The sequence below is a fragment of the Microcaecilia unicolor genome, chromosome 4 (genome assembly GCF_901765095.1).
Source record: "Microcaecilia unicolor chromosome 4, aMicUni1.1, whole genome shotgun sequence".
In the NCBI taxonomy this organism is placed as follows: domain Eukaryota; kingdom Metazoa; phylum Chordata; class Amphibia; order Gymnophiona; family Siphonopidae; genus Microcaecilia; species Microcaecilia unicolor.
The window spans coordinates 300,242,612-300,263,558 of NC_044034.1; the positions used below are offsets into that span (position 1 = coordinate 300,242,612).

Consider the following 20,947-nt stretch of genomic DNA (forward strand, 5'->3'; position numbering starts at 1 on the left):
TTGGGGGGGGGGGGGGTAGGAGGGAGTTAGTGACCACTGGGAGAGCAAGGAAAGGTCATCCCCAATTCCCTCCAGTGCTCATCTGGTCATTTAGGGTACCTTTTTGTGCCTTATTCATTATAATGAACAGGTCTAGCTCAAAACGTCTTAGATTTAGTCCTGGACGGTTTTGCTTTGTCCAAGTGTTAGGAACGCTCAGATTCCACCATTAACACGCCCATGATATGGCCCCTTGTGATTTGAACGCACTTTTGACGGACTACATAGAAAAGCTTCTACAAAATAGTTTTGAAAATACCAATTTGAACACTTTTATGAAAAAAAATGTCCAAATGTAGATTTATGCCACTTTTTGGACATTTTTCTCTTTTGAAAATGAGCTCCTAAGTCACTTATATTCTAAAGGAACATCCATCTCTGGCGATAATGTATTGTTCAACATTTATCATCTTTTGATAAGCTGGCAGGGCCTGACTGAAGGCTTCGTACTCCATACTTCCAAGTAGGACAGAATAAATTTGCCCTGTGTATCATATTAACTGCATCTGAGGCTGACCGTTAAGTGCAGGCACCAGATGTATGGAAGTTCCAAGCTTAAACAACAGAAGCATGAAATTTTAAGAACATAATAACCACCATACTGGGTTAGACCAATGGTCCATCTAGCCCAGTATCCTGTGTCCAACAGTGGCCAATCCAGGTCACAAGTGCCTGGCACAAATCCAGTTAGTAGAAACATTCCATGCTACCAATACTGGGGCAAGCAATGGCTTCCTGTATGTCCATCTCAATATACAGACTATGGACTAACTCCAGGAACTTGTCCAAACCTTTTTTAAACCCAGATACACCAACTGCTGTTACCACAACCTCCAGCAGTGAGATGCAGAGCTTAACTATTGAGTGAAAAAAATATTTCCTCCTATTTGTTTTAAAAGTATTTCCATGTAATTTCATTGGGTGTCCCTTGATTCACTTCTACCTGTTCTACACCACTCAGGATTTTATAGACCTCAATCATACTCCTCCGCCCCCCCCCCCCCCCCCCAGCCGTCTCTTTTCTAAGCTGAAAAGTCCTAACCTCTTTAGCCTTTCCTCATGAGAGACGTTCCATCCCCTTTATCATTTTGGTAGCTCTTCTTTGAAACTTTTCTAAGGGAAAATTAGGTTCTTACCTTGGTAATTTTCTTTCCTTTAGTCACAGCAGATGAATCCATTAACTGATGGGTTGTATCCGCCTACCAGCAGATGGAGATAGAGAACACTGAAGAACCACAGTGACCCTTGGACGGCTAGCCCCAACTGCCTTCAGTATTTGAGATTTCCAAAGCAGAGTGAATCATAAAAGTAGAATAACAAACTTTCCTCACAGCGAACAACTGCCCCAGAACAGGAGCATCAAAGGAGGGACGATCTCAACCTCCTGTCATAGAACAGTATGTAGAAATTCTGAGAACTGGTTTCCAACTTCTCCCAATTAGATATATATCTGATGAAAGATCTGAACAAAAAACAAGTCAGACAGAGAGGGATCATGGATTCATCTGCTGTGACTAAAGGAAAGAAAATTACCAAGGTAAGAACCTAATTTTCCTTTTCTTGTCATCAGCAGCAGATGAATCCATTAACTGATGGGATGTACAAAAGCATTCCCTACTTAAGAAGGGAACAGGCCACACCGCGAGCAAGCACTTGTGCTCCAAAAAACGTGTTCTGCTTCACTGCAACATCCAGCCTGTAATGCCGGGCAAAAGAGAGCTGAGAAGCCCAAGTAGCCGCACTACAGATCTCTTGAAGAGAGAGTGCACCCGTTTCAGCCCATGAGGAGGAAATCGCTCTCGTGGAATATGCCTTAAACGCTTCAGGCGGAGACCGGCCTGAAAGCAGATACGCAGAAAAAATGACTTCCTTGAGCCAACGGGCTATAGTGGCATTAGATGCCGGACGCCCGCGTTGAGGACCTGACAATAATACAAAAAGGTGATCAGAGGTCCTGAAGTCATTTGACATCTGTAGATACTGCAACAGAGCCCTGCGGACATCCAAAAGATGTAATTGCCCAAAGGAATCTGGAAAATCTTCCCTAGAAAAGGAAGGAAGAAAAATGGGCTGGTCCAGGTGAAACGCTGAAACCACTTTAGGCAGGAAGGAAGGCACTATACGAACCGTTACCCCGGACTCCGAGAATTGTAGAAAAGGGTCCCGACAGGACAGCGCCTGAAGCTCAGACACGCGTCTAGCTGATGTCATGGCCACCAAAAAGACTGTCTTGAGAGTCACATCCTTTTCCAAAGCTCACTTAAGCGGCCTTCAACACCAGCCCCAGATTCCAGGCCGGGCAAGACGACCGCACTGGAGGGCAGAGCCACAGCACCCCTCTGAGTAATCGGGCAATGTCCGGATGAGCAGCAAGGGTTAAGCCCGAGACTTTCCCTCAAAAGCATGCCAATGCTGCCACTTGAACCTGCAGAGAATTGTAAGCTAGGCCTTTTTGTAAGCCATCCTGCAAAAAGTTCAGCACTAGCGAGACTGTAGCCCGTGTGGGCGCGATCACCTTTGAAACACACCACGCTTCAAACTTGCGCCAGATCCGAGCATAAGCTGCGGAAGTGGACCGCTTGCGGGCCTGCAAGAGAGTGGAAATGGCCTTGTTAGAGTAGCCCTTGTCTCTCAATTGCGCCCTCTCAATAGCCAGGCCGCAAGACCAAATCGGCAGGGATCCTCCATAGACACCGGACCCTGAACCAACAGGTTTGGCACCAGGGGCAAAGGAACTGGAGCGTCCACCAGCATCCGGCGGAGATCCACATACCACGGACGCCTTGGCCAGTCTGGAGCGATAAGAATCACCAATCCCCGGTGTAGTCGAATCTGCAAGACTCGCCCTATCAAGGGCCAAGGAGGGAACACATACAGGAGGCCTGTGGGCCAGGGTTGAGCCAGCACATCCAACCCCGCCGAGTGAGGATCTCTCCTTCTGCTGAAAAAGCGAGGGACTTTGGCGTTTGCACCTGACGCCATTAGATCCATTTCGGGTGTCCCCCATTTGGCACAAATCTGAAGAAAAACTTCTTCTGCCAGTTCCCATTCCGCAGGGTCGATTTGATACCTGCTAAGAAAATCGGCTTGCACGTTGCTCTGACCTGCTATGTGAGCTGCTGGCAGAAGCTGCAGGTGGCGCTTGGCCCAGTGGCAAATCTGAGTAGACTCCACGGCCAGGGCTCTGCACTGAGTGCCGCCCTGCCGATTGATGTAGGCCACCGCTGTCGTATTGTCTTACAGGACCCGAACCGCAAGCCCCTTCAGAGTCTTTTGGAAGGCCATAAGAGCCTGGAACATCGCTCTCAGTTCCAAGCGATTGATGGACCAACCCGCTTCCACTGTTGTCCACTGACCCTGAGCATAGCTTCCCTGGCAATGCGCTCCCCAGCCCAAAAGGCTGGCATCCGTTATCACCAGGCACCAAGAAGGAAGCACAAGCGGCATTCCTTGGCGCAGCATCCTGTCGGAGAGCCACCACTCCATACTGAGCAGGGCCGCAGGGAGCCACGTTAGTCTGCGTTGATATTCCTGGGAAATCTGAGACCATTGTTGAAGCAGGGCAATCTGCAGAGGCCACATATGCGCTCTCGTCCAAGGAACCACCTCCAAGGTGGCCGTCATCGACCCCAGCAGCTGGACAAAGTCCCAAGCTTGCGGGCGAGACATGCGCAGGAGCAGACTGACCTGATTCTGAAGCATGCACCGCCTTTGGTCGGGGAGAAAGACAAACCCCGAGGCCGTGTCGAACCGGACCCCCAAATACTTGAGAGACTGCGAGGGGGTCAGGTGACTTTTGGGCATATTGACCACCCAGCCTAGAGTCTGCAGCACTTTAATCACTCTGGCTGTGACTAGACGACTTTCGACTGCCGAATCTGCTCTGATGAGCCAGTCATCGAGATATGGATGAACTCTGATACTCTCTCGCCTGAGACAGACAGCTACTACCATCATTACCTTGGAAAAGGTACGGGGAGCTGTGGCTACGCTGAACGGCAAGGCCCGGAACTGGAAATGTTGTCCCAACACCGCAAACCAGAGAAACCGCTGATGCGGGGGCCAAAAAGGAATGTGCAAGTATGCTTCTTTTAGGTCCAGAGACGTGAGAAACTCTCCTGGCTGTACCGCCGCAATGACGGAGCGCAGGGTTTCCATGCAAAAGTGTCGTACTCTTAAGGCCTAATTGACTCTTTGCAAGTCGAGGATCAGTCGGAAAGACCTGCCTTTTCGAGGCACAACAAAATTAATGGAATAGCGGCCGCAGCCACGTTCGGCGGGAGGAACCGGGATCACCGCTCCAAGGTGCAGCAAGACTTACAAGGTCTCCTCTAGCGCCGCCTGTTTTACGGCAGTGCCGCATCGGGACTCCACAAACATGTCTCTCACCTGGGCACCGAATTCCAATCGGTAACCTTCTCTGATCAGGTTCAAGACCTACTGATCCGAGGTAATCTTGGTCCACTCCTCTAGAAAGAGGGAAAGACGTCCTCCTACTGCAGGAATCGAGGAGTAGACCGGAGTCCCATCATTGTGGAGGACGCCCTTGAACTCCAGCCCGAGACCCGGCCGCTGCGGAGCGTTTGTCCGAGCGAAAGGAGTTACTCTGCTGAAAACGGGCACGTTGAGAAAACCCAGCAGAGCGCCCCGGGCAATACCTGCGAGCTTCACGGAAGCAAGGTCTGGAAGGGGAGGGAAATACAGGACCCTTGGAAGAAGGCCTCGGCCTATCCTCAGGTAACCGCTGGGGCTTAGAGTCCCCCAGGTCTTTAACAATCTTCTCCAAATAACAGGAGGCCCCGAAAGGGTAACCTGACCAGTCTTTGCTTAGAGGCCCTGTCAGCCGCCCAATGCCGTAGCCAAAGAAGGCAGCGGGCAGAAACCGCCACAGACATCTGTTTAGCCGAAGCTCTGACCAGATCATAAAGGGCATCAGTCAGAAATGACAGGGCCAACTCCATCTGCGGGCCAACCTCAGAGAGGGACCCCACACCATCCGTGGGCTGTTCCACAGCCTGTTGTAACCAGGACAGACATGCGCAGGCTGCATAGGAACTGCAAATCGACACCCTTAAGGCAAGGCCCGAAATTTCAAAGGACCGCTTCAACGCGGATTCAAGCCACCAGTCCTGCATGCCTTTCAAAGTGACCCCTCCCTCAACTGGGAGAGTGGTCTTTTTAGTCACCGCCGTGACCAACGCATCCACTTTAGGCATCCCCAAAGCGGTCAAGTGCTCCTCACTCAGAGGGTAAAGCTGACCCATAGCCCTGGCCACTTTCAAAGGTCCATTGGGGTCAGACCATTGAGCTGAAATAAGCTCTTGGATGGAGTCAATCACAGGAAAGGACCGAGTAGGTTTCTTAGTACTCGCCATCCTAAGATTAACAGAGGACCTAAGATTAAGAGAGGAGGCACCGCCTTCGGCAGCATCTTCTATCGAGAGGGCCTGCAAGGCGTCAGTAATGAGAGCTGGCAGCTTGTCATGGTGGAAAATCCGGACCGCATTTGGATCATCAGAATCCAGTGGCAAACAGGCACCCTCATCGGGATCATCCATCCATGAGGAGCCTGCCAGATCCCTCAGACTCTCCACAGCCTGACCACGGGGGGGGGGGGGGGGGCGGGCGCCACTTTCAGACAGGGAATATACCAATCTACGTTTAGCGTCCTTCCAATGCTCGGGGGAAGAGATAACCTCAGTAGCCAGCCCCAGGCCATCCACGCCCAGAGGGAATCCAGAATGCAACACAGTGTCGGACACAAGCGGCAGAGCTCTTTTCAGAATGAAGGCTTTATGCATTAACAGCACAAACTCAGGGGAGAAAAACTCACCCTGATCCTCCGCCTCCGAATTAAGAGAAACGGATGTTGGAGCTCCTCTGCCAGCCTCTAAACGAGGCGTCCCCCTGCACTCAGACTCCTCCGCAAGCACGAGGGACGAGACATGCAGCGCTTCCAAAATGGCACCTGCTGCCAGCTCCATCGAGCGGGAAGAATCATCGCTCGCCATGCTTGTACTAGCGCGAGCGTCTAAGGAGCACATTTTGCACAGCCCCGCTGCTGATCTGCACTTACCACACCGGGAACAGCGCTTAACTCCTTCAGAAGCCATCGTCCATCTGGATGGAAAAACAGCAATAAAATGGCGGCTTTACGCCAAAATTTACCCTGTTCGGAATGGCATCCGCAGGACCTCCCCTGAGGAGCTGGGCACCACTCTCACCTCAGAAGACCGAGTCAACGAGCTCCGGTCAAGCTGCACTGAACCAGAATCTCTGGAGAAAGCCTCAGACCAGCCACGCAGTAACAGAACGCTTTTTTTTTTTTTTTTTTTTTTTAACACTGTGAGGAAAGTTGGAGGCAGGCAGCAACAAAGGGACTCCGGGAGGAATGGGTAAGGCAGGGAAAGGGCGAACCTATATGCCTTTAAAGTGGGCACCACCAGCCACAACACCCCTGCTCAACTGGCAAAGCACAGGAGCCACCCCAGGCAGAAATCCAGGAGCTGATCAAGCTACGTCCACACCTGCTGGGAGACCGAGAAATACTGAAGGCAGTTGGGGCTAGCCGTCCAAGGGTCACTGTGGTTCTTCAGTGTTCTCTATCTCCACATGCTGGTAGGCAGATACAACCCATCAGATAATGGATTCATCTGCTGCTGATGACAAGGAATTTTGCTATATCTTTTTGAGATATGGCAACCAGAATTGAATGCAATACGCAAGGTGAGGTCACACCATGGAGCAATACAGAGGCATTAAAATATTCTTGGTCTTATTTTGCATCCCTTCCTAATAATTCCTAGCATCCTGTTAGCTTTTTTGGCTGCCGCCATACACTGGGCAAAAGATTTCAGTGTACTGTCTACAATGACTCCTTGGATCTTTTCTTGATTGCTGACTCCTAAGGTGGACCCTAGCATCAGGTAGCTATGATTTTCATTATTCTTACCAATGTGCATCACCTTGCATTTGTCCACAATAAATTTCATCTGCATTTGGAAGCCTAGTCTTCTAGTTTCCTAATGTCTTCCTGCAATTTTTCACAATCTGTATGTGTTTTGACAACTCTAAATTTGTAGATAATACAAAACTATTCAACCACCTCACTTGCCATTCTGTTTTCCAGATCATTTATAAATGTTAAATAGGACCAGTCACAATATAGATCCCTGTGGCATTTTGAGGCTAAAATGTACATGTGACAGGGTAGTTTTATAAAAAGATCACTTATGGCCAAGTTCCAAAGAGGCACCTATATGAAACCTGTTTTATAAAAACAATGTAGATGTCTATATGACTTTGTAAAACCAGCACCCAGAACCAAATCCAGTACAGCATAAATCCTCATGCACAAATTTACACAAATTACAAAGTAGATGTAATCTGAATATAAATTATAAAACATTTATGTACATCACAACTCAACCCAAACCTCACTGTTGGAAGGAGGATACTGAACTAGATGAACCATTGGTCTGACCCAGTATAGCTATTCTTATGTTCAGTAAGAAACAAGATGGCAAGCGATCTGCAAAATCCCCTAAGAAACAAGATGGCAAGCGATCTGCAAAATTCTTATGTTCAGTCCACATATAACACGTATGACCTTTTGGCATACACACTTTACACGTGCATAAGCATATGCAGTCTCACAATTTTCTAAGAGCCCTTTTCTACACATAAAACATGATTTACATGCAGAAGATGGCTATTAAAAAATTGTTGGGAGGAATATATGTGTAAAAAGTAGGTGCACTGAAAAAGTGCTTACTTTTAGGCAATATGATGTTAATTCTATAAAACAGGAGCTTACAAGGATGTGCCCGATACACACATAATTGATTAGAATATGATAAATGAGATAGTGTGAGCTAAGATGGTAGTTTGAACCGACACTTCAACAAGAGTTCCTTGCGTCTCTCAGTATTTGGTCCTGCCTTGTAGTTCTGACCCTGCAAAAGTACAGGGAAGAATAGGAAGGAGAGTATCCACAGCAAATGCTTTCAATCTCGTATCAAACTGTGTGTCAAGAAAACCCACGCTGGAGGATTTTGGATTTATGGCTAGTCCTGGAGTGATCCACCCTTCAGTCTTACTGGAGGTGTTTTCCAGCATTAGTGTAAACGAGGTCTCTCTGAGCCCTGTTGAAGAGGCTAGCCCACCACAACTCAGATGTGAGAGCCAAGTTGGAGTGGAGTGTGCGCTGAAGGAGTGGGTAATTCCCCTTCCATGTTGCCGCTGGAGGACCTTCCTGTTGCAGTTTCCTCCCCCAACCCCCCTGGATGGAGCTACCTGGCCTACTGGAAACCAGAGTCTGCAGCAAAGCGTTAATGAAGCAAGTCAGGTGGGAAGAGTGGTTTGTCTGGGGTTTATGGTGGAGCTGCAGAAACCCAGTGTTGTCACTATGGACTCACTCTGGGATGCTATTCAAGTGCTCAATTCCAACTTAATGAAACTTTCTACTAAGTTTATGGGCGATTTCTCAGCTTCTTCTAAACCTGTGGAAGTTCATACCCAAGTGCTTGACCAACAAGCTACTAAAGTGGAGTCTTTGGAAATGAAGTGTCAAGAGTTACATTTTGAATGGCATTATGGCGAAAGTTAGAAAGCTTTATCCACAATAGATTGAAAGTTTTGGAAAATCAATTAAGGCGGAACACATTGTTATTAGAGAACTTCCCCAACTCTCCTCTTATTGCTTCTATAGATATGGTATGGAAATATCTATCAGAAGTTTTAAAGATACCATCTGATACTATGCCACCAATTCTGATGGTTTATTATCTATGGCAAGAAGTTCTGAGTCCGTAAATCTGCAGGTGGGACCTCCCTCTGTTCTGAATCTGACTGAGTTTTTGGAGTCCTTTGAAGGTTGTTATATAAAGATCCTTATGTGGTGTGATGCACTGGGCAGGGCGTCACCATTTTCGAGGCGGCGCTGATGGAAGAGGAGGAACTGATTTATGCTCAGATCTCTGCAACTGCATCAGAAAGTACACAGTTTGTCTAGAGTCTCAGCCAAGATGTGAGCTGAGCCAGAAGTTCCATGCTAATATCCCTTCACAACTGGACTTCTCAAGTCACTGCAAGGAATAGTAGAGGCAATGTCCATAGGGGAAAATCTTGATTGCATAGTCAGTCAGGGGGTCTTTTACTAAAGCTTAGCGTGAATTATCTGCAGCAGGGCCCACCTCAAGCTAAGCTTTAGTAAAAGACCCCCTCAATGTCTTCCTAGAAGCTGAATTCTTCTGCTCCTTCTGCAGAAAACGGGACCCTCCTTTCTGCCTCATTGTGGTTATGGAAACAATGAAAGTGATCCTTTTCGGCTTCTGGAGACAATTTCCTGAAGTGTTTGCAATCAACCTACTTATGATCTGAGTCCAGACAGATGAAACACCTGGAATAGGTATCAAAGTTCTGAATCTTTCTACCACACTGCAGACATTGTCAAAACCCTAACTTGGTTGTGTCATCCTATATAATAATTCTCACCTCCAACGTTCTATACGTCTTGCTACCTGTGTCCGTGGCTTTCTTCAGAGTCGGTCTGCTAGGCTCCGTAGTCAAGCCTGACGTCACTGAACCCATTATGACGAGACCCCGGGGGAAAAACAAAAACCTCACAGCTGATCCAACCCCCTCCCCCCCTCAAACTGGCACACGCATATTTAACAGCAAAAATAACAGCAAGAAAAACAGAAAAGGCTCGAGACTGCCTGACGTGCTCAACAGATGCCCTCCCGAAACACCACTGACGCTGACAACAGCCTCCCTCCAGAGTTACCGCTGTGCAGGGCATCGCGCTCAAGTACGGAGTAATGGTAAGGAGGGAGGAGACGCTCGCTAGGTTAAAAGCCTGTTCCCTGTCTTTCCACAACTTCCTTCACCCACCCCCGAGGCACTGGCCACCCCTGTAGAAAACGAACGGGGGTCTGGAAATCTGAACATGGGGGGGGGGGGGGAGGGCTGCACCTCGGACGGAAGTGGGGCCTGCACCTCAGATGGAATGGGGGGGCCCTGCACTTCTAACGGAAGTGGGGGGGTGGCCTCCACCTCTGACTGAAGGAGATGGAGGGAAGGAGGGGGTCATGGAACTTGGGACCACACACACACACAGTCTTTCACTCTCTGTGTCTCACTCTCACACACACACACACAGTCTGTCTGTCTCTCTCTCTGTCTCACCCACACATACACTCTGTCTCACTGCCCGCCCCTGTGGTCCTGCAGAGGGCCTGGACTGTGGATGTTACTGCAAGAAAGGAGGGATGGAGAGCACCCTCACATTGGCACTCTCACATACACACTCTCTCTTAAACAACCAGCACTTGGGGGTCCAGATGACACAGAGGCACAGTTTCACTGCTCTGCCGGTGCCGACTTGGCTCTTTTCACTGCACACCCAAGGAGGAGTAGTAGTAGTAGCAGCAAGGGAGGAAGGGAGGGAGGGGACCCTGAAACTCGGAGGGAGGGAGAGAGACCCTGACACTCGGAGGGAGGGAGAGGGGGCCCCTGGCACATACTCTCATTCTCACACACACACACACACACTCGAACCCAGTCTCACTCTCTGTCACACACACACACTCGCACATTCACTCTCTCTGTCTCTCAAACATACACACTCCGAGGAAAATCTTGCTAGCGCCCATTTCATTTGTGTCAGAAACAGGCCTTTTTTACTAGTGTTCTATAAAAGGATGAAAAGTTAAAAGTAAAAAGAAGAAAATTTTTACGTTTGTAAACAAACTGAAGACAACAAAAGACAACACTGGAAAGTCAAAGAAGAAAAAATTCTTCATAGCATTAGAAAGCTCACTCTTCCATTCAGGACAACAGAAAAAAAAAAAAGCTAAAACTAAAAGGACTAAAGAGACCACTGCATGCAAGCTCTTAACTTTACATTAGTTCTAAGATCTGGAGAGAACTGCTCTGTCTTGGTGTCAAGTGATGACTCTGCTCACTTGCATAACCAACTAAACCAATTGCATAACCATTTATATTTGGCTCTGTCTAGTTATCACTGTGACATTAGTAAAATATGGATGCTCTTTGGAGCACTGTGAACCAACTCACAGATTTAACCCCACACAAAAGATACTTCTGGAATTAGTACAACCTGTTACAGCAAAGATTTGGATTTGGCTGTGGATTTGGCTTGCAAGTACTTGATGTCAAAATCTCTACAAACTTAAGCACACAAGACAGCTGCTTAATGCTGCTTAATGCTGAGTTGGACAGAAACCAGTCTGTTACATTAAATGGCAACTATTTAGTCAGAACAACAAGCTTCAGCCTTGTGAAAATGCACACTGAAAACTTCAGCAAGCTAATGTATCATCTGAGGCAGCACATTGACCACGATGAACTCTAATTCACTTTCTCCTCTCTGATCCAAATATTTCATCCTGATACAAGGCTGTATTACTGCTTTTGCATTCCTGTACTTTCATGATGAAAAATAGGCAAAAAAGCGTAATGGTGATGTGCTATTAGTTATAAAACAATAGGGAATGGCTCATGAATGATCATTTTATGTTAATTGGCACATCAGCAAATCAAAAAGCATGTCTGCTGTAAGGGTGATGTGCACAGACCTTGAAGGACAGAACAGAGGAAGAGGAGGGTTCTAAATATGGCCCCTACTGAGTAGCACCGACTCAGCCTCAGTCTCAACCTCAGATGCAGCTTGCGTACCAGCCTCGGATAGGTAAACTTCCTAGGGAGGTGAAATGAGGGTAACACAAAAAGATATTGAAATGGATGCAAAGTGAGCCAATGAGTTATCCACTTGTTATTGCTAACAATTTGGGTTGGAAGAGGAGTCTTTATTAAGCACCACAGACTACTAGCTGACTCAACATGAGGTTGTGCTTCGGTGGGTGTACCACCTGCATCTGGGGTCACAATAACTGTATGACAGTGCTCTTCAGATGGTGAAGAAAAAGCAAAATTAGCAGCTAAAGATAAGCAATACCACATAGGTATTATCAAAGTGATAGTGAAGTGATCCTCTCGGTGCTTACAGTGTGACAAAACACCAAGCAATTCAAAAAAAATTTTGCCTTCTCTCTGCAACATCCAAAGAGCACTGTTGTGACCCCTGACGCAGGTGTTACACCCATCAAAACACGGCCAAGTGCCAGGTCAGTTAATAGTTGTGGTGCTTAATAAAGACTGCTCTTCTAACCCATTTGGCTGCAAGGTTGTTTTTGGTCCACCCTTACTCTTTTGGCTCAGCCATACTATATAAGCAGTAACATACATGCTCAGTCTTAGTATATTAAGAGGCATATTTTCAAAGCACTTAGCCTTCCAAAGTTCCATAGGTTTTGAAAATATGCCTCTAAGGCTTCTTTTAGAGTACTTTCTAGACTTTCCATGATCTGGTACATTTGTGTTCTCTGTCTCCAAATTCCAATGCAGAATTCAGAATTGAAAAAAATTCTAGGGGCCCAATCTTTGTATGTAAACAGCCTTTAAAAAACATGCACATGCTTGGCTACATGCATGCATTCTCAAACAGTCTGTCTTCCATATCCCCTTCCTAGTCGCACAATGCCACATTGTTGCCTTACCAACAATCAGCCCAATTTCACAGTTGTGGTCATCATATCCACAGGTCATCATAGTTCCTACAGTGTCATTCACCACAGCAACAACATCAATGTCAAAGTCCTGCCAGAAGGAAAATGAAAATTAAAAAAGGGAAACGCAATAAGCCACATTTATCATTTGTTTTCTATCCAATGGTCATATCTATCCACAACAATGTTTAAAGTAGACCATTCAAGTCAGTCACCTGAATATAATATCACTGAGAGGGGGCCTCTTTACTATAGTAAGGTTCTTGATCCTGCCTGCCTTCAGTCATCAAATCTGACACACATTAGACCCCTAAGTGTTCTGTGTGGCAAAACAGGGGACTTCCATGCCTTGTGATGTGTATTGTTGCCTTATGACACTTTATCCCCCTTCAGTGTATTTCCCTTGTTTGGCCAGCAGGTGGTGTTTTCCCTCTGCATTACAGCTGTAGCAGAGGTCTGTTGTTTTTGTAGGTTACCTTCTCCCCCCCCCCCCCCCCCCAAAAAAAAAAGAGGAAAACCCCTGAGGGGAAGTAACCTGCAGTGCCATTGGCCAAACACCCTTAGTGCTAATGCTAGTGCCCTGATTGGTCTTGAAGCCAAAGACCTAGTCCAGAATGTGCTAGAACTCAGTCTCATTTAGGAGTGTGAAGGGAGTAGACCTCTGCACTGAGACCCTGTTCAACTCCTGTAAGCAGTTACTTTTCCTAACCTCCCCAGGTTCTACCTTAGGTAGTAAAAAGTATTCAGCTAGATTTAACACCAAATCCTTGTTATTTTACCTGTTACTGTTTGCTGTTTAAAACGTTTACTGTTCATTGTTCAAAGATTTGGATAATAATCCTGTTAATTTGTTAGATCTGTTATCCTGGACTGACTAAGAATCCTGACAGTTTGTGTTCTGAGTCTGAGGGTTCTTCTAGGAACTCTGGTGCCCCAGGATTGCAGCTCCCAGTGTCCCTAGAAACCACCAGGGAAATAACTTGCAGGTGGGAGACTCATCCAGAGGCAAGCAGGACCCAGCAGGCGGATGGAGGGTATGCCAGTGTAGGCACATGTGGACAGGTGCAGGTGGGCAGGCCCCACTTGTACATACAGTGAATACAGAGTTTCTGAAGTCTTTTCTCCTTAAGTAATTGCACTCATTATATACCTTCTTGCCTATATTATATAGCAGTAACTCTCAGGGGCAAGTACCAGCAACTGGGTTATATTCATTATTTGAAAGTGTGGATGTACCACTGCAATTTGTAATCTCAGAGAAAATGAAAATACAATATTCACAATAGCACAAAGAAAAGCAAAAAAGGAAAAGTAAACACAGGATAGATAAGAAAAGGACTCAAAAGGGAACAGACCAGTGAGAGATGAAAAGATCCAGGAATCTTATAAGCAGGCTGCGTAGAATAGTATCATAAGGGCTGCTCAAACTTCTTCTTGCAAAGTCATAAGCCAGTTGGATTTTTAGTATAGCAGGGCATCAAAATGTTCCTTTCTTCTTGCAACAAGATTTCTGGAGTCCCAACTCCTAATGTGACCTGTGCTTAAAGAGATGCTATATTTCTATACTACCTTCCTGTAATGTATGATGGGCTAAAAATAATCCATCACTGTCAGTGAGTATATCCATCACTGTCAGTGAGTATATCCATCCTTTGTTTTGGAGAGAACTATAAGGTCCCTTTGTTTTGAGAGCTGAGCTTCAAGTGGTGAGTAGGCTGATGAGGAGTAGCAAGAAAAGCATTCCCATACACAATCTGACTCTGTTCCTCTTCATGCCATATCCCCCTTCCTAGTCATACAATGCCACACTGTCACCTTACCAGCTACCTAGAACCACCGGAGATGCAATTGATCCTATAAAATAAGATCTTTGGATGCTAAGGTTGAGTGATTTCGATACTTTGCTTCTGATGCTATCAGTCCTTGGTATGAATCTGAAACAATGTTTGGAACAAGTTGATCCCTTTAAGTCTGTTGCACATGTACAAAAATGTAGTGCCCCTTGGTTTATAGTTAAGTTACATTTCATTTAATACATAAAAACATAAGAATAGCCATACTGTGTCAGACCAATGGTCCATCTGGCCCAGTATCTTGTTTCCAACAGTGGCCAATCCAGGCCATAAGTCCTGGCAGAGCCCAAATAGTAGCAGCATTCCATGCTACCAATCCAAGTGCAAGCAGTGGCTTCCCCATGTCTGTCTCAATAGCAGACTATGGACTTTCCTTCCAGAAACTTGTCCAAACATTTTTTTAATCATAGACACGCCAACCACTGTTACTACGTCCTCTGGCAAAGAGTTTCAGAGTTTAACTATTTGTTGAGTGAAAAATTTTTTTTCCTGTTTTAAAAGTGTATCCATGTAACTTCACTGAGTATCCCATAGTCCTTGTACTTTTTGAAAGAGTTAAAAAAAAATCCAATTTACTTCCACTCGTTCTACACCACTAAGGATTTTGTGGACCTTAATCAAATCTCCCCCTCAGCTGCCTCTTTTCCAAGCTGAAGAGCCCTAACCTCTTTAGCCTTTCATCATATGAGAGGACTTCCATCCCCTTATCATTTTCGTCGCTCTTCTTTGAACCTTTTCTAATTCTAGTATATCTTTTTTGAGATATGGCGACCGAAACTGAACACAATACTCAAGGTGAGGTCGCACCATGGAGCAATACAGAGGCATTATAGTTTTCTCGGCCTTATTTACCATCCTTTTCCTAACAGCTCCTATTATCCTGTTTGCTTTTTTGGCCGCCGCACACTGGGCAGAAGATTTCCGCGTATTGTCTACACCACCACCCACATCTTTTTCTTGGGTGCTGACCCCCAAGGTGGACCCTAGCATCAGGTTAACTATGATTTGGATTATTCTTCCCAATCACTTTGCATTTATCCACATTAAATTTCATCTGCCGTTTGGATGCCCAGTCTTCCAATTTCCTAAGGTCCTCTTGCAATTTTTCACAGTCCGCATCTGCAAATTTAATCACCTCACTCATTGTTCCAATTTCCAGATCATTTGTAAGTATGTTAAATAGCACTGCCCCAGTACAGATCCCTGCAGCATTACACTATTCACCCTTCTCCATTGAGAGAAATGGCTATTTAAACCTATCCTTTGTTTTCTGTCCAATAACCAATTATTAATCCACAACAGAACACTGCCTCCTATGACATGACTCTTTAATTTTCTCAGGAGTCTCTCATAAGGAACTTTGTCAAAAGCTTTCTGAAAAGCTACATATGCTACATCCACCGACTCACCTTTATCCACATTTATTCATGTCTTCAAAGAAATGAAGCAAATTGGTGAGACAAGACTTCCCTTGACTGACACCATGCTGCTTGTTTAATTTTGTGTTCCGTAATTCTATTCTTTATAGTAGTTTCCACTATTTTACCCAGCACTGATGTCAGGCTTACCAGTTTGTAATTTCCCAGATCACCCTGGAACCCTTTTCGACATCACATCGGTCACCCTCCAATCTTCAGGTAGTACAAATGACTTTAATGGCAGGTTACAGATTAATAACATGTTTGAATTCTTTCAGTACCCTTGTATGCATTCCATCTGGTCGAGGTGATTTACTGCTGTCAATTTGACTCAGTAGGTCTTCCAGGTTCACTGAGATTTCTTTCAGTTCCTCTGCATCATCACCCTTGAAAACCAATTCTGGTACAGGCAGATCTCTTACATCTTCTTCTGTCAAGACCGAAGCAAAGAATTCATTCAGTTTCTCTGCTATGGCCTTGTTCTCCCTGAGTGCCCCTTTTGCTCCTTCATGACCGTAGATCAAAATAAACAACCATCTCGTACTATCAAGTTGAGATCTTTAAAGTAAATGTTTTGGGGAAGATGGGTGAATAGGGCATAAGGTGGGGGGATAGGGTGGGGAAGGGGGGAAGAGGCTGTGGATGAATGATGAGGCATAAATAGTTATCTTAATTATTATTATTAGCATTTGTATAGCGCTACCAGACGCACACAGTGCTGAACACCTGACACAAAGAGACAGTCCCTGCTCAAAAGAGCTTACAATCTAAGTAATACAGACAAACAAGATAGTTATGGGTGAGAAGGGAGGAAGGGACAAGGGGAGGGCAATTGTGGCTAGCAGCTAAAAGCAGCAGTGAAAAGGTGGGTTTTCAGCATAGATCTGAAAACAGGTAGAGATGGAGCTAGACGTATAGGTCCAGGAAGTCTATTCCAGGTATAAGGTGCCACGAGAGAAAAGGAGCGAAGCCTGGAGTTAGCAGTGGAGGAGAAGGAGGACGACAAGAGAGATTTGTCAAGCGAGCGGAGTTCACGGGGAGGAATGTAGGGAGAGATGAGAGCGGAGAGGTAATGGGGGGCTGCAGAGTGGATGCATTTAAAGGTCAGTACGAGAAGTTTAAACTGAATGCGGAAGCGGACAGGGAGCCAGTGAAGTGACTTGAGGACCGGGCTAGTATGGGTATAATGATTCTGGCAGAAAACAAGTCGTGCCACAGAATTTTGGACAGATTGGAGAGGAGAGAGATGGCTCAGCGTTAGACCAGTGAGAAGTAAATTGCAATAGTCCAAGCGAGAGGCAACAAGGGAGTGGATAAGGGTTCTGACAGCGTATTCAGAAAGGAAGGGGCGAATTTTGCTAATATTGTAGATAAAGAAGCGACGGGTTTTGGTGATCTGTTGAATATGGGCAGAGAAGGAGAGAGAGGAATCAAAGATGACTCCAAGATTACGAGCCGAGGAGACAGGGAGGATGTGAGAGCCATTAACAGAGATAGAGAAAGGGGGAAGGGGGAAGAGGGGAGGTGGGTTTAGGGGGAAAATGAGAAGTTCAGTTTTGGTCATGTTGAGCTTTAGATGGCACTGAGACATCCAAGCAGCAATGTCAGACAAGCAGGCTGAGATTTTGTCCTGGATTGAGGTTGAGATTTCAGGGGTGGAGATGTAGATCTGAGAGTCATCAGCGTAAAGATGGTACTGGAAGCCATGGGATGAAATCAGGGCACCAAGGGAAGAAGTATAGACGGAGAAGAGGAGGGGTCCAAGGACAGAACCCTGAGGCACATCAACAGAAAACGGGATGGAAGTTGAAGAAGATCCACCAGAGTGAACACAAAGAACGAAGCGAGAGGAAAGAGAAGAACCAGGAAAGAACACAGCCCTGGAATCCAAGTGAGGACAGCGTATCCAAAAGTATAGTGTGGTCAACAGTGTCGAAAGCAGCAGACAGGTCAAGAAGGATAAGGATAGAATAGAGACCTCTGGATTTAGCCAGTAGCAGGTCATTAGAGACTTTGGTAAGTGCAGTTTCAGTAGAGTGAAGAGGGCGAAAACCAGATTGGAGTGGGTCAAGAATAGGTTGCAAAGAAAGAAAGTCAAGACAACGGCGGTAAACGACATGTTCCAGTAATTTGGAGAGGAAAGGGAGAAGGGAGATGAGGCGATAGTTGGAGGGACAGGTAGGGTCAAGTGAGGGTTTTTTAAGGAGTGGCGTGACCACAGCATGTTTGAAGGCCATAGGAACAGATGCAGTGGAGAGTGAAAGATTAAGGATGTGACAGATGACTGGGATGATAGTAGGAGAGATAGTGTTAAGTAGATAAGTGGGGATGGGATTAGAGGAACAGGTAGTAGATTTAGAGGAGGAAAGAAGAAGGGCAGTTTCATCAACAGACACTTCAGAGAAGGAGGAAAAAGAAGGAGAGTAGGGGGTGAGGACTAAGGGAGAGAGAGGTGGGGAGGGTTTGGATGAAAATTCAAGGTTAATCTTACGGAATTTATCGTGGAAGTGCTCAGCTAGGGTCTGAGGAGAAAGAGATGGGGGAATTGGGGGCGGAGGTACCTTAAGGGGGTTGTTGAAGAGGGGTAATGTTTGGATGGGGAATGGGAAGAAGGAATAAGTTAAAACGTTGATGATACACTACACATTTAGTTATAATCTAGTCTATTTTCTTATGATTAGACGATTTGTACATGATGATTGCAAAATGTTATTCTAAATTGTATAGTCAATAAAAATTGTTAAAAGTAAAAATCCCGAGAGCCAAAACTTTGCCTGCATGGGAAAGGGTGTGGGCACCCTTTCTAAAAAATTGTTCCAACTAATTGGTTTGATTACAGAGCATTCGGAAAGGTGGGGGGAGGGGGGAGGGGAGTAGAATAGGGGAACTTATAAGTATAAAAAATTTAAAAACTTGAAGTAGAAATTGGTGTTTATTCTAACATTGTTACTGAATGGATGGTATTACTGTTACACACTCATGTAAAGCTTGCTGGACACTGTGCCATAGTATATTGTTGAACATAGAGTGATTATTGTATTGATTTTGCAATGTTCAATAAAGACTTCTATAAAATTTAAAAAAAAAGTAAAAATCCCTTTTCCACAGAGGAGGGTAAACCCTGTTGCTCCACCTTGTGGGCAATAATTTGGCTTTCCCTTGAATAGTTAAGTGAATAAGTATGGGTAAATGGGGCAGTATGCAGGTGTGGGGGGGGAGGAAACATAAAATCTTGTGGATGGAATTTCTTACTTTGTACTGTTCTGTATGGTGTTCACTTGTGTCAAGTCATATAGAATTTGTTGAAATGTTTCACTTGTTGGAAAGTAAATGCTTTGAAGAGCATTGAGTAACAAAAATATCTGGATTCTTGTCCATTTGAATTGGATGCATTAGGTTATCTATCAGCAGGAAATGCTGAAGGCAAAAAAGTGTTTCTTTGATGAAGCTATTACTTGGGCATCATCTTTCAACAGCTATTTAGAACAATAAAGAACGTAACTACTGTATCTTCAGTGTTACCTTTGTGTGAAATTTTATGTCAGGAGTTTGCTAGTTTCTTTCAGAAGAAAGTAGAGAATATCGCAAGTTATTTTAATAATTTAATTTTGCCTTCTGAGCAGTTTGGCGGTGTGATGAATAAGTGGTTGGACTTCTCTACAAGTTCTAAGGAGCAGGTAAAGACAGATGAGCAAGTTGAATCCTTCACGCTGTTCCCTGGATAATTGCTCCCCAGCAATTATTAAATCTTTGAGTACCAACTTTAACTACCATCGTGAAAAAGTCACCGATGGGATTGTCCCTGGGACTTTGAAAAAGGCTTCTGTTCGTCCTTTGCTGAAGGGTGGTGCACTTGATCCTAAACAAGTAGTTAACTATTGTCCTATCTTAATGCTGAAGTTCTTGGTAAAAATTTTGAAAAGGCTTGTGTTGGATCAATTGCACAACTTCTTTGATCTGAATGATTTGCTTGATGTTTATCAATGTTTTTAGATCTAAGCCTTCAACTGAAACGTTCTGTATTATATTTGATACATGCTGGATTTGATCAAGGTGAGGAATGTTTAATTATTTTCTTGGATATTTCTGCAGCCTTTGATACAATTCACGATGAAATTTTACTAAGTAGATTATATTCATTGGAGATTCAGGGTATGGTTTTAGAATGGTTCCATTCATTTCTCTCAGAGTATTATTTTCTTGTTTAGGTGAGGAAAACTCAGCTTGGTTTCCTATTACTACATGTGTGCTGCAAGGGTCTGCTATCTCAGCTATAGTATTTAATATCTATTTGGCCCTGATTTGTCATGTTCTCTCTGATCTGGGTGTTCAATACCAACATTATGCTAATGATATTCAATTATTTTTCCCCAGTAAAGTGTTCTCTCTCTGATACTCTATCTTTTTTGAAGATGTGCTTGCAGACATTAGGATCCTGGTTTAGCACCATTAGGCCGAGGTTGAACGTAGGGAAAATGCAGATATTGTTTTTGTTGAATCAAATCTTGGGTGTTGGCACAGTGCAGTAAGCTTCGCAGATACTGAGAACCCCAAGATACTTACATTCTGAAGTGAAGACTAAGTTTAATGTTCCTAATTTGCAATCTGAAAGTTATCAGGAAGGCCTTCTTCAGGTTGAGATCATTATTAAGGCATTTGAAGAAATTGTTATCTGAGGTGAATTTCCTAACAGTTTTGTAAGCTTTGGTATTATCGGTGCTAGATTATTGCAATTCATTGCACTTGGGCCTTTCTAAATCAATGATTCAAGCTCTTCAGCTTGTGCAAAATGCTGCTGCTAGGTTTCTGACAGATTATCGAAATTTGATCACATTACTTTGGCTTTGAAGGAATTGTACTGGCTTCCTGTATTTTGGCGAAGGTTTAAGGTGTCACGTTGACCTTGATTTTTAAGGCCTTGAACAAATGATGATGCACCCTTAGCTTTAGTGTCATCTTTAAGATGATATCAGCCATCTCATAGTTTGCATTCTTTGGATAAACTTTTATTGGGCATTCCTTCCTTTAAGTGAATTAGGCTTAAAGC

General features: G+C 45.0%; 1 protein-coding gene across 2 annotated transcripts in view; it reads right to left on the minus strand.

Moving 5' to 3' along the window:
• Nucleotides 1-20,947, minus strand: part of LOC115469296 (hexokinase-2) — a 194,823-nt gene that overhangs the window by 53,843 nt on the left and 120,033 nt on the right. For both annotated transcript variants that reach the window (XM_030201804.1, XM_030201805.1), the window contains exon 6: nt 12,621-12,720. In XM_030201804.1, the coding sequence (XP_030057664.1) occupies nt 12,621-12,720 (100 nt within the window). The remainder of the gene's footprint in view (nt 1-12,620; nt 12,721-20,947) is intronic.